This window comes from Sphaerodactylus townsendi, linkage group LG12 (assembly GCF_021028975.2).
Source record: "Sphaerodactylus townsendi isolate TG3544 linkage group LG12, MPM_Stown_v2.3, whole genome shotgun sequence".
Lineage (NCBI taxonomy): Eukaryota > Metazoa > Chordata > Lepidosauria > Squamata > Sphaerodactylidae > Sphaerodactylus > Sphaerodactylus townsendi.
Genome location: NC_059436.1, coordinates 38,543,298 through 38,562,212, shown reverse-complemented (window position 1 = coordinate 38,562,212; position 18,915 = coordinate 38,543,298). Strand labels below are relative to the sequence as shown.

General features: G+C 40.0%; 1 protein-coding gene across 5 annotated transcripts in view; it reads right to left on the bottom strand.

Annotated features, from left to right (window-relative positions):
• The window catches only part of RALGPS1 (Ral GEF with PH domain and SH3 binding motif 1), a 240,760-nt gene that overhangs the window by 173,538 nt on the left and 48,307 nt on the right, over positions 1–18,915 (bottom strand). For all 5 annotated transcript variants that reach the window (XM_048513563.1, XM_048513565.1, XM_048513566.1 and 2 more), the window contains exons 6-8: positions 11,050–11,133; positions 9,690–9,779; positions 6,535–6,627 (exon numbers count right to left, since the gene is read on the bottom strand). In XM_048513563.1, coding sequence (XP_048369520.1) covers positions 6,535–6,627; positions 9,690–9,779; positions 11,050–11,133 — 267 coding nt within the window. The remainder of the gene's footprint in view (positions 1–6,534; positions 6,628–9,689; positions 9,780–11,049; positions 11,134–18,915) is intronic.

The window sequence follows — 18,915 nt, the reverse complement described above, 5'->3', positions numbered from 1 at the left end:
ATTCACTTTCTAAAACTATAGATCCTTCTTCAAAACAATTCTTCTATGAAGGAACCTGACATCCTCTCATCTCTCCTGTATAGTTCTTCAATGTATAGTTCTACTCTTTATTTTGTCTTGTCCAGTTAATGTGTTTGTGTGCTTCAAATTTCCCTTGTGTTTTCTCGGATCTTGTAGAACAGGTCTCTTGTTCTTTCTTTTGAGTCATTATCTTCTTTTTCTTTACAGTGGTTATTAAAATAGTTCTCTTAGTCTAAGTAGGTATAGACTTACAAACACAATGTAACCAGGGAGGAGGGCCAATAAGAGTTCGGATAAGGCAAGATATTAAGATAAAAACATTATCTCTGTCTTGCCAGTCTTCAGTTTCACCTTGTTCACTTTAAGCCATTTAATCACAACCATCAGACACTGGATCATACATGCTGTCTTGCTAGCAATAGCTTTCCTCCACCTATACTGACCCAACTCATCTGTCTCTATGCAAGAGCATCAACGGACACGAATCAGACATTAAAAATGGGAATATTCAAAAACCAGTGGAGGATAATTTCAACCTCCTTAGATATAGTCCAAAGTTTCTAGAGAGAATTGAGTGAATAGTTGATGAACCCAACAGTGGGAGGGAAAAAACCTTTAAATTAGCCAGGGGAATGAACAGAGCATGGGAAATAAACAAGATGAACTTGAACTCTTAACATGACAAAGCAAATATTATATAATAGGCAATACTGAAACCTGGTGGGATGGGTCTCATGATTGAAAAGTAATAATTGAGGGGTATAATCTATTTCAGAGAACTACACCTACTGGGGAAGGAGGAGGAGGAGAATTATATATCAGGGATGATTGTACCTGTGAGCAAGTCCATGACTTAAATCCCTGAAGCCAGGTTGAGAGCTTCTAGGTAAAAGTTAAAGGGTAGAGAAACAACGGTGATCTCATTGTGGGGGATCTATTACAGACCCCCAAGTCAGACTGAAGAGCTGAATTATGCCTTCCTAGAACAGATGACCAAATGCTCAGAAAGGACAGAAGTAGTAGTAATGGGAGATTTCAATTACCCTGATATTTGCTAGGAGTCAAACTCTGCCAAGACTGTAAGGTCCAACAAATTCGTCACTTGACTTGTGAACAATTTCATGGTCTAGAAGCTGGAAAAGTCAACAAGGGGATTGACTATTCTAGATCTGCTTCTAACCAACAATGATGACCTGGTTAGTGGAGTGGAAGTGGTAGGATCCTTAGGTGAGATCATGCTCTCCTCAAGTTTGTTACACAGCAGAAAAGGGATGCCAAGTATAGTCAGAAACACATTCTAGACTTCAAGAAAGCTGATTTCAGTAACTTTAGAAAACTACTAGGTGTGATCCTGTGGTTAAGAATACCAAAAGAGAAGGGAGTGCATGTGGAATGGGTGTTTCTTACAAGTGAGACCTTGAAGGCACAATTTCCTCCTGCAATGAGGAGGAAAAACAGGGGTCTAAAGAAACCAGGATGGATGTCTAAAGAACTTTCAGCTGAGTTGAGGTTTAAAAAGGACATGTACAAGAAATGGAAAAAGAGGGAAATCACCAAAGAGTAATTCAAACAAATAGCCAGGACACGTAGGGAGAAAGTCAGAAAAGTTAGAGCTCAGAATAAGCCCAGTTAAAAACAATTAAAAAGCCTTTTTTGATTATGTTCATAGCAAAAGGAAGAAAAGGGATACGATAGGGTCACTGTGTGGAGAGGATGGCAAAATGCTAACAGAGGACAGAGTAAAGGCAAAACTACTCAACACCTTCTTTGCCTTGGCCAGTTACAGTTCTCTCAGAAGTCACTGAACCCATGCAGAAGCAGGCAATGGCAACCCACCTCTGAACCCTACGGGGTCACCATTCTGCTGTGCCTTGATGGCATACACACATAAAAAGAAGAATATGGTTACCTCTCTGGTATCTGGCATTAAAATATATTTTATGGGGAGTGGCTTTACAACTCTCACAAGGACAAGCACTCTGCAATAACAGGAAGAAACAGTTGCTCCTGAACTTTAGTTTGGAAGTTTGTACTGCATGATTTTAAAAAGTAAGCGTGGATTCATAGTCGTCTCACAATCCAAAATACAGTCTATAGAACTCTACCTTCTCATTAATAAGAGGATGAGCATGACTCTCTGCAAGAAGTTCTTTTTTTCAGTTATTTGAGGTTTGTGTGTCAATCAGCCCTGCATGCTAGAGAAGGACAATTTCCCACTCAAAGGCAGAAACAACATTCTCAAGTTTCACCTTGTTGCCAAAGTACCGGACACACGGTAAAGACAAGAGAACTCCAGTCTAAAAATTAGGAACGGGGGAAGAAAAGAGAAGTATCCCCTCCAAGTGGACGACTGCTTCTCGCTCATTACAAAATTAGTTCTTAAAACCCGGTTGATGGACTCAAAATATCCAACCATCCTGCCATAAGGAACAGGACAGTCATTGATGGATCACACTCTGCAACTAGGTTCCAATATGGCTACTTTCCCGTTTCCTGTTTCCCTTTCCACACTCTCCTGTAGGAGCCCTTGTTATACCCCTCCCTGTTACTCAATTCTCTTCTTATATTTATTTTCCTGTTCTGAGAAAACACTTAGAAATAGAAAATGTGCACAAAGCATTAGTGAAACCAGAACTGCTCCCAGTTCTCTCTTAACACACTTCCTTTTCTGGCTAACAGCAAGCCAAACAAGGATGCATTCAGACTTCCGGTGCTTTCCGAGCTGCAAGATGCACTCATCCTTTTTTCAGCGAAATATTGTGAAATATTAATGTCTAAAAGAGGATTAATGAAGCCTCGTATGCAATCCTGTTCCCAGAAGTCAGCACTAGTGTGCCTGCCTACACAACTGACAAAGGAGCCCTACACAAAGTAAATGATGCAACACTGTAACACTGCTTTGTTGTGACTACTGACCAATTTTGGTCCTAAGCGCACACAGAGGGTTTGCTATTGCAACAAAGGATCAGACCATTACACCACCATTTAAATACATGCTTAAAAAAAAGAGAAAACTGAACAGACTGATTTCCATTTGGACACACAACTGTGTGTTCCTATCTCCTGTATGTTAGCACATCTCAATGACATGGGCATCCAAGTCCCAGACAAGTATTTGGGAAAGTTGAAGAAATGTCTGTATGTAAGACCAGCTTCATTTTTATTGACGAACAGACTTCTCCAATTATTTCAGTGTCTGATATTCGTGGTGCTGTCCCCAGGGAAAAAAGCCTGTGTTCTCAAACACCAGTTTAAAAAGTCACTGAATTAGGCTGTATTTCACTTAATAGCATGACTGATTAAGGTATCACAGGTCATCTAGGTAATTATTTGGCAAATTTCCCCTGCTTCCTTATTCACACAGGTCTACAATTCCTAATATGTTGCCCATAATATACAGAGCAGAGAGCATTAACTAATAATGTTGTTCTAGGAGAACAATTCTTTAACAGAACAAAATTGTTCCATTCAGACTAACATTCAAATAGGTTTTCTTCAACCCTGAAGTTTGAACTTCAGTCCAAAATCAGCATTTATTTTAAATCCATGAGGCCACTGGCTTGCCTTCATTGTGGAAATCACTTTGAACTATTTCAGTCACTATATCGCTTTCTTTAAAACAAAGAAGAAACACCATCAAATATATTTGACAGAAGTCCAGCCACTGATAATAAAATTTCCAGAGCAAATAGATTTGAATCCAAAAACCCCAGAAACATGTAGTAACACAAGTGCTACATTCAGCTTTATGGACGTCCACATACAAAATCCAGAAAACAATGTAGCTATTAAACTATTAGTCTAAATCACGCGCTGGAAAAAAGGAAGGTAAACATTATCTTTATGGAGATATGACATCTTAAGACAGGACGCTGAGGAAAAAATGACATTTGCTGCTTTGAGAAGACACTAAGAACATAAGAACAAGCCAGCTGGATCAGACCAGAGTCCATCTAGTCCAGCTCTCTGCTACTCACAGTGGCCCACCAGGTGCCATTGGGAGCTCACATGCAGGATGTGAAAGCAATGGCCTTCTGCAGCTGTTGCTCCCGAGCACCTGGACTGTTAAGGCATTTGCAATCTCAGATCAAAGAGGATCAAGATTGGTAGCCATAAATCGACTTCTCTTCCATAAATCTGTCCAAGCCCCTTTTAAAGCTACTGATTACCTTTGGTAATAACCTGAGTTTTTAAAAATATATATATATTGTTTAACCACACTGGTTAACACACATGGATATTTAAGTGAATGCACGAACATGCTATGGTGTTATTTGAATTGAATTATTGAATATGCTACTATGGTGTTATTTTTTCTTTTCAATGAAGTACAGCAGAAAAGTTGTCCAAATATGGATGATTTAACCTGTGAAACTGAAGATAGTTCACTTTGCAATCATTTCGCAATTAATTATTTATATATTTCTAACAGTGAAACCAAATTTTTGATATAACTGTTATTTTTCAAAAAATGAAACCTTCATCTGGTTCCAAATGTCAAGGCTATATGAGCAAGAACGAGTCCATATGCAAAAAAAGCATGATTTAAATGAAGTCTTACTGACTAGTGGTTCAAACTGTAATTTAAATCAAATCCACCCTGGTTATGCTTAATGTATCATGTTAATACTTAATGCTGTTTCAGTTCTTTTTGGTGGTTCCAGGCTTTTAAGATCCTAATGCAGAAAGGCAGAAAGTTGGGCTATAAATAATGTAGATAAAATAAATAAAAAATAAACTTGGGTGAATTACTCAACTAACAGTGCAATCCTAAAGAGAGTTACTTCAGTCTAAACCCATTCATTTCAATGGGCTTAGACTGAAATAACTGAAATAACTAACTGTAAGATTAGCTCTAATTGACTAGAGCACTGAACTTTTTAAATTTAGATCTATTTAAATAGCACCCAGGGGGTTTACAGTATAAAATTATGTTAAAACCAAAATAATTATACAGTATGAAATTACAAGAAAAGGAATGGCCCCACTTGTGAATCCGTTGCTGCAAACAGCCTACAAATCTTTTAAAAATCAGTACAACGTATCTATAAAAGCTATTTGCAGCAAGTTATCTTTTCTGTCACTGTAGATGCAGACCATGAAAAATAACTTGAATTAGCACAAAATGCACAACCAACACAGATGCATTCCATACCATTAACAGATAGCAATATAACGAAGATGTAGAAAAGATCCGTAACTAGTTTGGCTTGTATCCGTCTGACTAAGAGCCCATAGATAATGGTTGGTGGGAAATGTGGGTGAATGGGGTTGTGGTTCAGTGGCAGAGCCACTGTCGCTCGACAGTCATTGCCAGTCTGAGTAGACAGTACTGACCTTGAGGTGTTGCATGGTTTCTGGGCTGTATGGCTGTGTTCTCGTAGCATTTTCTCCTGACGTTCCGCCTGCACCTGTGGCTGGCATCTTCAGAGGATGATGCCAGCCACAGATGTAGGCGAAGTGTCAGGAGAAAAAGCTGCTAGAACACAGCCACATGATCCGGGGACCACACAACACCCCAGTGATTCTGGCCGTGAAAGCCTTTGACAGGACTGATCTTGATGGACAAATGATCTAATTCAGTACAATGTGTTCAAAAAGAGCATGGATTCTTTCAAATCTACTTTTAAAAAACTAAGTAAAACTCAGCAAAAAAGGTTCGCAATGCATATATTCATGACAGCAGAAAGAAAAAAGAACAGAAAAGAACTGCTTTGGTCCCTGAAAGAATAATTACATCCTGATTAAATAATTATGCAGAAGAAATTGCTTCTCCCAATGATCTACACTATTCCTCTAGTCTAACACAAAGAACTATCAACCCTACCTGGGGCGGGGGGGAATCTTCCAGTGGGAGCAGTGTGCACTTGCCCTGGTGGAAGGGTGCAACCACTGCCACCCTACCCGGCAGTGGGACGTGGCGCGCTGCATCAGCATCCAGGAGCCCCACCACCACCTAGGGAGCCCCCCCTGTTTGTTGGTTCTCTCCTGGCCATTGGCCCTGTTGTGCCTGTGGCCGGGACTGCAGACTTAAACCACTGAAAAGGTGGCATAAGTCTATTCAGCTCAATAGGGACTTACTGGCGGCAGAGAACCTTATCGGCATTTTAAGCCTCCCTACGTTGCTGGGAAACCTCCTTGGGGGGGCAGCCATGTGGCTGCAGTGCCGCAGCTGGACACGGGGACCCTTGGACAAGGCTGTTAAGCTTCTAAACTGCTTACTCCATGAAAGTCCTAAAAACCACCATTACTTTTCTAACATGTACTGTCTGAGCCTTTGTAATACATCCAGTGGGACTGTGTACAAAGCAGGAGGGCAGGGAAAGGCTAGAGATTGTTCACTGCAGCAACAACTGCTTATTTCTCTTTTGAGTTCTGGAGTTAATATGTATATTGCGTAAGCTAAGAAAATTATATCCTACTCAGTGCATGATACGGATACAGCTAGACTTAAGAATACCAAACCTGAAAGATGAAGGGGACGCACACAAAATAAAATCCAGAATAACTTACTGCCCAGGTTTTTGTCAGCCTGAAAATAGGTGCACTTTGCAGGGCCGACACCACAGACATGAGGGAATGAAGATTGTTCAGTTCTAGAAGTTTCTGGCAAAAAAAGAGAAACCGAAAAGCCATTAGTTTTCCATATGAGACTGGAATGTCCCAGCTCATTCTACAAAATAATTGATGTTCCAGGGCTTTGCTCTTCATAATGTATATTATAGAACACCCCAAAGATCTGAATGCTTTACTGTGATGTGAAATTACAAAATGTAAAGACCAGCTGCAAGAAGTCAACTGCGAAATTACTCACTGTTCACCAATTGCTTACAGCGTGAGTGAAAGATAAGCAACAACCCAAAATTCAGTTCTCACAAGAACAAACATTAGAAGAGTAAGAAGAAGAGTTTGGATTTATACCCTTTTCTCTCCTGTATGGAGACTCAAGGTGGCTTACAAGCTCCTTTCCCTTCCTCTCCCCACAACAGACACCTTGTGAGGTAAGTGGGGCTGAGAGAGCTCCGAAAAACTGTGACTAGCCCAAGGTCATCCAGCAGGAATGTAGGAGTGCGGAAACACATCTGGTTAAGCCTCTGCCACTAGGCTTGGTAAATACCCTAAACATTTGGTAAAATTCGGATTTGGATTTATTCGGGCATAAAATTATCTGTATGCCCGAATAAGACAAATAACATGTTCAGATTACCCGAATATTCGGGTATATCTGAAAAATTCGGGTCATTTTGAATTTTTTTGTATTTTGGCGGTGTTTCTTTCACATTTTGGCCTGAAGGGGGCGCATTTTTAAAGCTAGCGGAAACACATCTCGTTCACCAGATAAGCCTCTGCTACTCAGGTGGAGGAGTGGGGAATCAAACCCAGTTCTCCAGATTAGAATCCACCTGCTCTTAACCACTACATGCTTTTCAACTCCAGAATGGGAAAAAAAAAACCTAGACAGTTGTGAGTACAGCCTGCGGTGGGCAGAGTTTTGGGAAGGAAGGATGCTCAGCAGGAATGTGATGCCATGAAGTTCATCTTCCAAAGCTGCCATTTTCTCCAGAGACCCTGGTCTCTATAGTTTGCAGATCAGTTGTAATTCCAGGAGAATACCAGGTCCCGCCTAGAGGCGGCAACCCTAATAAATATATCTTTGGGTTATAAAGATCATAATAGCTAACCTAGCAGCTGCTTGCATTAAAACATGCAGATAGGCTTGGTTGGTGTCCTTAGAGTGATGACCTGCACTCTGCTTGAGCAATCCCTATAGCAAGTCGTGCTAAAAATAAATTCATCAGAATAGATTCAGAAATCTATTGTACGTGGGATAGGCGTTATGTTTCTCCTTTTGTCTCTGGTGCCTCCCTGAAAGTCTTTATTCTAATAACATGAAAAAGCTCTGGATTGCGAATGAGGGAACAAATCAGCAAATGTCCTGATTTACATGGGTAATATCTTTGGTGTAAACGCTATATGGGACTGAACTAGGTTTGAGAAATTACTCCCAGTCAAATCTATACAAAATGTAGTCCCTTTTGTGGAATATTCTCTCACCACACAATGGCAGAATTCCATATGTCTTGCTCTATTTCACGGTAAAGCCATCTACATGTGGCTGATTACGTTCATGGTGGATCTTGGATAAGATTGTGGATTTAAGACTTTATTGCACTAGCTGAATCTAGATCATCTTAAGATTGTCTGCCAGACTGTTGTTGACCATGGCAAGTGAATAACAGATGTCATTAATATTGTGTAGAAGGAACCAGTTGCACAGACTGACAGCTTCTTGACAGTTTTTTTAAAATTCCTTTTGTGAATGCAAGGAATCTAGAGGCCCAGCAGAAGACGACCAATCTAACAACTATAACCAAAGTAGGGTGGGTTTATTGCATCATATTGCATTCTAGCATAACTAGAAGAATACAATCTGTGGAGTCAAGTTTTTCAACTTTTCAATCAAGTTCCTACAAAACAGCCTGGGAAACTGCTACACATTTACCATAATCTTTTGTATAGGCAGACTGTTCAAGAGGATTGGGTTGGTTATCTATTCTCAGATCTGACTTTAATCAAGCTTTTGATCCTCCTGATCCTACCAGGCTGAACCATTTGATGACTGCATACAGCCAATGTGTGATGTATTTGCATTTGAATCACAGGTGACTTAAGAAGGAAGGGACAGAAAATTATGCAGATTTCAGGCACTGATCTGGGATGTATCTCCCTCGAAAAGACAGAACATGATATGGAATGAAGAGAGAAATTAAAAGGCCAGTAACAAAGCCAGAGTATACAAGGGGCAGGGGAGAGAGGAGAGGGAAGCAAGGAAGAAGAGTAAGATGTTCTAGTTTGGTTTTCATTACTTCCACTTTGCAGGATATCTGTATCCAGACTGCTATTTACTTTCCTTATTAAGTGCAATTCCTTGCCAGTTTCCCAAAGCACCTCTTAATTTAATAAACTATTTTGCTGTAAACACAAGCTGCTCTTCAGAAACAAATCACACATGCTTCTTTAGCTGCTCTCCACTGGCCAAAGGGCCTAATTTTAAAGAAACTGTCACCTATTCGGCAATCACCAAACTTAAACTAATTAGTTAATTCAATGTTTGCTGGACTTTGAAGTGGTTATCAGCACTTTTGTAAACTAATGAATGAATTACAATGGAGTTTGTAGTATCACAATGTGGAGAGTTGCATGGCTCATTCCAGTTTTATCAGGAAAGGGTAAACTGGACAATTAGGATGTGGAAAGAAAAAATAATAGCCTTACATTCTAAGAGATTCTGCCCCATTGGCTAAGACATACAAGCTTCTCCCAGAATTCCATGTTAGAAAAGCCTGTTTTACCCGGAGTAAAGTATTTTATCATTTTTATGGCAATGTGTTCTTTGCAGAATGATACCCATCTTTGTCAATAAGAACCGTTAACTGACTGTATGAAAATTAATTCATATAGTAGACACAATTTGTTCATCTATTAATGGGACAGGTTTAACCATTAGGAATTTTTAAATACTAACTGCTAGAACACGGCCATACAGCCCGGAAACCATACAGCACCTCACTAACTGAATAGCCCTTTCAACAGCACAAGAGAAACAGGGAAGACATAAAATGTACTGAATATTCTGAGATGGATGGGTTTAAAAACATCAAACTTACCTTTGCAATTTTCACAAAATGGCTCAATATTTCTGCTCTTATTTTTAAAGTCTGTGCTGTTAAAATTTCTCGTACCACCCAGAAACTGACCTATAAAAAGTACACACATAGGCTTTAATTTAACAGGAAAGACACATTCCACTGAATTAAAAAATCTAATACGTATATGACTCTTAACAGGTTGAGTGCACAAAAGCATATAACGCTGCAAACAGCGAACCACACGAGCAGGATATTCACAGTCACGTGCCCATGGTCAAAAGACAGACAAAAGATAGTCTCTGCAATTGGGGTTTTAACACTTGTTATTCCATACAGACGTAAAACTAGTTGGAAACATGAAGCAAAAAGATAACTTAATCCCACCCAGTACAATATATTTCTTGCAGATATCTTCAGGCTATATTTCTCCCTTGCACAGTGAAACAGTTTCCTACCGAAACCTTTGTAGATTGGGGGGGGGGGGTACTGCTCTGCAGAAGACGAAGTCACTGGTCATAAAATATATTTCTGTCAACTTGCTCTGAAACTTCAGTTGTTTAGACAGTGGTAGCAACCTAAAGTGTTCTACAGTTTTTCAAAAATTAAGACTAATGCATCAGAACACCGTACTGTATCAATGGTTGCAGAAAACAGATTCCAAGGGTTTGGGTTGACCAGTCAATGGTTTAACTGAGAATAATGTCATGCCATGAACATCATGTTTACTTAAACTTTAGTAAGGTTGCAAGTAAACTCTACTGTCTTCTAAGCATAAGGGACAGCAAGCTGAAAATGTTTTGCTTTGCTTAAAAATGTGGAGAATGTGCAACACAGTACATCAATATTAATTAAAACAAATCTGAAGATATGTGATGGGCTGCATATGTTTTTCCAAATTGGCTTAACTTTGCATTTCGCAAGAATTACATCAGTTTCTTTGGTATCTTTCAAACCTAGTTATTTAAACAGCAACTCACTGGAAGTGGAAACTCAAATACTTTTAATCATTAATAATATTCTCCTGGAATGCATTGTTTAAATTTGTTTTTGAAAGGCAAAACAAAGAGAAGTAAATGCCAATACCACATACTACTGATTACTTTTGTTAAGAAACTAATACAAATGCTAGCTATCAAAAAATTACTTCAGAAGTTTTGGACCCAACCATTGTCAAACTGTCAGCTGCAATCAGCAAACCATTTGTTGCCCAATTTTAAGACGCTGTAGGAAACAAGAGGGAGCTATCATTACTTTAAGAAACTCACAAGTCCAAAAAATACGATCATAATAAGATTCAGATCATACAGTATAATAAATCCAATCCTTCTTGACTCTTGGAAGACAATACCAATCTGTTGACTAGAAGAAACATCTTTACCTGATTAAATCTCCTTGTAAAGGCAACAATATTAGGGGCAAGGATGTGTTTCTCTTTCTTATTCCATCCACAACTTGCTAATTCCTAGAAAATATAGCACAACACTGTTTCAAAAAAATATACATGTCATGGAAGCAGATTTAGTGTGCAATGAATCAAACTTAAGCAAAATAAACAGAATGCTACACCTAGGCTACATACAACACTTTTAGCTTCCAAACATGATATGTCTTAGCCTAATGGAAAATGTCACATCTATGAATTTATTAATATTCACAGGGTATTCCATGATAGTGACTTCAGAACATGTGGGAAAGATTAAAATCTATTGCTGAGGGAGTGGAATAATTTCACCATGAAACAGGCAACAGCAGCAAGCTTGCCCCATGTTTGGATTTTATACACTGTTGTGGACTTTTCTTAGACATTTTGGATGGTTTTGTTATCTGTCAGACACTTCTACACTTATTGTATCAAATCTTACCCATTCAGTATTGTATGTAGCCTGGGTATAGTATTCTGTTAATTTTGCTTATGTTTCACACACACACACACACACACACACACACACACACACACACACACACACACACACACACACACACACACACCCCGCACAAAAAGACACCTACTTCACAGCAACCACAGAAAAAATAAAATTGTATGTTAAACACACATGAATTATGAAACGTGATCTTTGGAACCCAAGTAATCGTAACAGAAAAACAAATACAGTGTTCATTTCTAGAAATATGTTCCCTGTTATAAGTGAGACTGGAGAAAAATCCCTATTTCTTCCGGGGGTTTTAAATGCTCAGAGAGGATGCTCCCTCTCTGTAGAATGACGCTAAAAAGTCAAGTGGGATAGCGCAGACAAAGCACAAAAATCTAAGAACTGCTATGACAAATTGTCGAAGGCTTTCCCGGCGGGAATCACTGGGGTGTTGTGTGGTTTCCAGGCTATATGACCGTGTTCTAGTAGCATTTTCTCCTGATGTCTCACCTGCACCTGTGGCTGACATCTTCAGAGGATCTGAAGCAGGATCCAGAGGATCCTCTGAAGATGCCAGCCACAGGTGCAGGCAAAACGTAAGGAGAAAATGCTACTAGAACACGGCCATACAGCCTGGAAACCACACAGCACCCCACTGCTATGAGAAACTTTAAAAGCAGGCAGCCAAGGCCAGGTCTGAGGGAAAACAGCTTCTTTCATCAACTTGCAGTTGTCATTAGTTCATAGAAAGAATTCACCAATCACCAATCACCTTAAATCCACATTTTTAATGGTGGGTACTGGCAGAACAGCTTCATCTTACAGACCCTGTGGAACTGGGATAAATCCCGCAGAGCCCTGGTCTCACTAGACAAAGTATTCCAGCAGGCTGGGGCCAGAGCAGAAAAGGCTCTGATTCTGGTTGAGGACAGAAGACACTTTTCAGCTCAGGGATCACCAGTAAGTTGCTATTTTTTTAGTGTAATGATCTTTGGGGGGTATATGGGAAACGAGCAAAGTGGTGCTTTTTTAAAAAGGCTTTCTAAGTTAAACATAGTAATGTGAATATCTTTATGTGAGACAATCAGAGCCCCGGGGGGGGGGGCGTTGAATCCACTGGATCCTTTTGGTTGAAAGTAGAGGCTTAGAGGTTTCTTGAGGGCAGGGGGAGGCTGCTTTGTAAGCCTCCATGAGCTGCCGGGAAGCCTCCCTGGGAGCGGCAGGGCAGCATGATCGCTGTGCCACCACCACTTGCCTCGCCGCTTGGATTGCACTGCCCACCTCACTTGTTAATGAAACATTCTGCTGATACTGGAAAAATTCACCATCTTTTCCAATGATATATGTATTGTTCAAATGTGAATATTTTTCTCACAAATAATCTATCACGTGTATAATGATAACATAGCTACTGAAGAATTTGTTCACTTCAGTGATATAAAATGTAACTCAATACCCAGATAAGCTACTAGTACTAGTTAATGGTAAGACTTTTCCTTTCCAATTAATATACTTTTCATTTATTTATTATATAATTTGTTTTATATTTGTATATTTTATTTTTTCACTCTCTCTCAGATGACGAAGTATACGATACATACACAAAGCTACTATAGGTACTATAGGTATGAGTGTGAATATAGCTCAGATGTTTAGTAACTACAATTCCCATAGCCCTACCAGCACATGGCCAATTATTATTACTTTGGCGAAACTGATGGAAACCAACAGTTCCTGGGTGCCATGGTTCTTTCCTACTATATAGTCTTCGGTGACTTCATGAAGTATCAAGTATATTTACAATTTTGTTTGCAGAAAACTAAGGCATTTATAAATTTATATTCCATAAATATGGAGCAAGGACATGCCCGAAACACCTGGAGGAGAACATTCGAGCAAGACCTGAAGGCACTGAATATTGCATGGGAAGAGGCTGAAACACTCGCCCAAGACCGGAAATGCTAGAGAGCGCTTTTCCCCCGATATGCTACTTAGCATGATTGATTTGATGATGATGATGATGATGATGATGATGATGATGATGATGATGATGATGATGATGATGATGATGATGATGATGATGATGATGATGCAAAATAGTACAATTTTATCTACTGATACAAATGGTGTTTTTATGTTGTTAAAGCAATAAAATAAGTTGAAATTCGATAAGAAAGGAACAGCATACGTTCCAATTTCCCGCATCATTTTTCACTTCCCAGAAAAGTGTCCCATCTCCTCCTTGGCTTTAAAATGAAATGTCTGGAAATGTTATCGTTTATATATCAGGTCCATCTCAATGCTTGTGAAGTCACAGCAGTAGCTTCTCTTGAGGGGCAAGAAGAAATCTTATACTGAAAACCTATTGGTATTTTTTTTTCTTTTTGAGCAATTTAAAATAATATATAAGCAAATTTCCCATTCTTGATGTAAGCTCCTATCATTCAAGAAATAACAACCAAAAATCTCAGTGCCATTGACAAGGCCATTACAGTTTCAAATTGCTTCTCCTATCTCATAAGAAATAGAAACCTTGTAAGTAGACAAAATAAACTAATAAGCTTACAGATAATGTTGGTATGTTCGGGAATCATCGTAACATATCAAATATGATCTAAACTAGTGCTCCTGAAGGGCATTAATGATCTGTCGGTTTTCAGTACAATAATCCAAATTTTTACTTTCTACATCGGTGGGAACAAACATTGCTACTGTCGGTATACATAATATAGGAAATGCGCCTAAATTAAACTAATAAGAATTAGCTGGAATTTGGGAAGATTTTTCACTTAAGGTTTGCTACAGCTGTTTGTTAAATGGAACATATACATACAAAGGCCTTGCTATAATTGCTTGAGTATTACTGAATAACTAAATATCAGTTGGGCATTATCTTCCAGCAATGTCAACATTTCTAAATGAGATGAAATGCTTGTCTGAAATGCTACAACAGTTTTAAACACTATTACAGTACTATCAGCAATGAGATGTCTTTTATTCGGCCTCTCTGAGGCATGGAAATGTTTTTTTACCCATCGTACTTCAAGGTAACAGTCCTCCTCTATATTAACAGATTCTCTCCAAGGTGAATGCTAGAAGAGATGCCAGAGAAATACAAGACAATGCTATTTGGTTTCTAGACAAATTTCTGGATTAAGCACAACTTACTACATTGAATTTGCAGTGTAGCTAAAATCTGCTGCAAGGGAGTGAGGGAGTGAGGTGTGGCATGCAAGGGAGGGGAGGGGCCGGAGATCTGGACCTGGCCCACCCAGCCTAGCTGAAGGAGGGAGGGAGGAGGTGGCATGCAAGGGAGGGAGGAGCCTGGCATCTGGACATGGCCCACCCACCCTAGTGGATGGGAGGTGAGGGGAGAGTGGCATACAAGAGGGAAGGAGGAATTAGGGGAGAGAGGATGGCATGTAAGGGAAGGGAGGGAGGGAGGAAGGGGAGGGAGGGAGGGAAGGGGGGGGTGGCATGCAAATGAGACCCTCACCATCAGTGACATTAATTTCCAAGACAACATGAATAGGTTGCAGAATCTGCTTTCAATCCCTCATCAGGCAATGTTGGTAGCGATGTTATCTACCAGAAATCTAGCCCATGTCTGCTTGAAGAATTTCTTGGACTTTCCTAAAGAGAGTGAGTTTTGGATTTATATCCACCTTTCTCCTGTAAGGAGACTCAAAGGTAACACAAGCTTTTCCCTTCCTCTCCCACAACAGACCCTTGTGAGGAGTACTTAGGTGGGGCTGTGAAGGATTCAAAGAATTGTGACCAGGCCAAAGGCCAAGCGGAGAATGTAAGAGTCTTGGGATGCACATCTGCTTCACCAGATAAGCCTCTGCTACAGCTGGAGGAGTGTAGGGAAATCAAACCCAGTTATCCAGGTTAGAATCTGTAACCTTAAACTACTACAGGTGGAAGAATAAGGGCGACTGGAGCCAGGATCTTTCAAAGGGACTGGTTTATGGGAAGCCAGGAGTGGATTGTGCATTTTTCAACTTACTCTTTACTTAAAAAACAGAGCTGTGGAAATCAACAATTCTTATGCAGCTACTAAATGAAACATTTCAGATACTATTTACTGGTTTTGTTTTTTTAAATTGGAATATATGAACATGTTTCAGAACTATGCGAAAAGTAGCGTAATCCAAAGCGGAAAAGATTGCTTTGCTGTTGCCAAGGGGAAAAGAAGGCTATTTTCAAATCATTATTTCTTTAGCTGTTCCAAATACATTCTACAGCTTGCCTCCTCAATTACCAACTCAAGTTACGCATATCTGTACACTCTTTGTATCTGGATCTAACCAACTGTATATCATCCCTGGAAATGAGTTAACCAGAATTACCCACTAAATCCACTCTTGTGTGCCATTGATGTTTTAAAAAAACTTCTGAAATTTATTGAGTCTATTTCCCCAATGGAGGCTCTGTGCTTTAGAGACCACACTGGCCAAGACACAGAAACAACCTTGAGAGGCACTGATGCCTCCAAAAGAACTCTATGTGAATGTGATAGATTGGATATATATTGGGGATCAAGGGTCCACTAAAGCTGCACTGTGAACGGCAGGGAAAGCACTTCTACTCTCCACCCACACTTCCCTAGGACAAGTTTCCAGCATGTGTTTTGCTGTCACTGATGTTGCTTAGTTCCTGTCAAGACATGGCTCTTCCCATGTGATATCAGCAACTTCAAAGGAGTCTGGAAAACATATGTTCATGTGGCACAAAGCATCAGGAATCTCTACTGTCTAATAGTAAGATTTAGAATTATGCTGAGTAAGGGGAAAAGAATACTGAAAACAAACCTGTAAACATTCTCTTTCTGGCTGAGTTTTATCCTTCAAATGTATTTTAAACACTTACACAGAGATTTCCCTAGAATTAGCTCTGATGTCCAGTATGCACATTAATAATAAAGGGCAGAATGAAACTCCTTAAGAACATAGAAACAGTCTGCTGGATCAGACTAGAGTTTATCTAGTCAAACAGCTCTGCTACTCATGATGACCCACCATGAATGCCTTTGGGAGGCTCACCATACTGCATACATACATTGTTCTCAAAACAAAGGCAATTGTTTCCCTAAACTGGGAGGAACCTCCCATGCTATTGCAAAACAAGAAGGTACACAACCAAAGGTGAAAAGAGAAACTTGTACCAACCAGACTACAATAAATACTTCAAAATTGTGTCTCCTACAGTAGAGTAGCAATTTGCACTTATAAGTAACCAAAATAATTGAGTTTACAACTATAATAACAAGATGTTATTGTGTTTGTGGAAATTAACTGATTACCTGCAAAGTGCTACCAGTGAAGACACAATTCCCTGAGCTATTGTATGTAGCCTGGACACCTCTTAGATTTCACTTAAACTGGGAAGAGGAAGGCATCTAAGATTGAGATGACATATCAAAATCCTGACCGTGAGGGGGCAGAGACAAGCAACAACATAAAATTCATAACATTATTATATTCAAATAATTTAGAAAGCTTAATCAAAGAGGATGGACACTCCAGTGTGCTGGTTGCACAGGAACCTACTGACACCTGCCATAAGTTTAAAGAAGCTGCTGTTTTACCCTGATGATTATTCTGAAGGTAACTTACAATATAAAACAAAACATACCAAAATGCTATTACAAAGGCTTCTAACCACAAAATAAGAAGCAAGAAATCCTATCACAATAGCTGAGTTTCTAAATGCCACACAGTGCTTTCATGAGATTACCTAGCCATTTTAAGCAATGTAAGCGAAACTTTGAACCATGCGGAAAGTGTTGTACAGTCAGGGGTAACACTACCCTCCCCAACATCATGATGACAAGCATCAGGAAAATTTGGAGGGGATGGGGACCATTTATCTGGCATCACACCTCATGCACAATGTTCCTTCCAATGCAAAACCAGACCTGATGATGTCACTGCAGACCAGTCTAGGAGTCACCAAAAACAACAGAGTTTTATGTATAGCCTAGACTAGAGTTGCATATGATACAATAACATCACTCCCTGGTTTTTTTTGTGCAGGAGAAGTGTCTGTGACTTGCTGAAAAGCTCCATCCCTATCTTTCCCCTACTAACATGTCATACATGGCAGTACAGGGAATGTGGGAACCAAGGACTATAGTGGGGAGTCCTGGCCCTCTTACACCAAGATCCAGTGCTGGTGCCCCAGCCTTCGTTATTCCCCTTTTGTTTCCTATTTATTTCCTCTTCATCATCCTCATTTAAGATCACCCCCCCCCAAACTAGAGGAATGCACACTAAAGACCACCTTTAAATTAAAGTGACTGTTCAAAAGCGTTAAATATAAAGCTTTTCCTTTTGCACACAGAAACAACCCAAGGATCTGAGAAGAAATAGCCAGGAATCATGTGTGAGAAAAAAAAAGCTGTGAGAAAGGAGAGCAGTATGTTGGAAATGAAAGAGAGTCAAAGTTGTGTCTCTGACACTGTATAGTCCCTGAGGAGAAGGCAAACTTCTATGTTAATCATGGCCAGAATTCTGATGAGTCACACAGGAAGTCCCTCACCAGAAGAATACAATTGTTGTCAAAGAGGAATGCCTGCCAGAGTTCCCAGGGGAACCACTGAGGAGTCAGCTTTTTGACTGCCTGTAATATGACCTTAGTTTCTCCCAGTGTTATCAAACGCAGCCTCTCCTGCAATCTCCAAGACACCACAAGGCTTGAGAAGTCATGGCGGGGGCTCAAGCAAAGAGTCTTCTAGGCCAGGACTGCTTTGAAGAGTGACCGGTTTGCTGGGATTCATTTAAATTGTTTCCCTCATGTGCTGCATTACACATACACAGAGGGAGCTGCTGTTAGGCGATCAATTGCCGACTGTCTTGAGATTTGTCTTGTGGGGCTTGAGCTCAAGGCCAGCTTTCTTTTCCATGCTCTTTAATCTTTATTTAAAAGCCCACAGAGACATTTATTGGAAGCGGTGTGGAGATGTCAATATGCTTACAACACCCGAGCTCCTTATTTCTTTGTCCAGATCACCTGGCCCTGCTGTAGTGGTCCAGAGCGGCACTTGGCTTCTATGGCTAAGCGGTTAGGTTTTCTAAGGGGACAGCTGTGTCCAGCAATACTCCCAAGATGTGAACCTGGATTTTCAAGGGGAGTATAACCCCATCTAAGACTGTGGGGATTTGGAGTTCCTGGACTGCCTTTCTGCTAACCCAGACAATTTCTGTCTTGTCAGGATTATATTTCAGCTTGTTCACGTTCATCCAACTCATTACTGACGCCAAACACCAGTTTGGAATGCTAATATCATCCCCAGAATTTGGTGAGAAAGGTAAATGAGTATCATCTGCACACTGGTGACATCACAGTCCATATGTCCTGATGACCTCTCC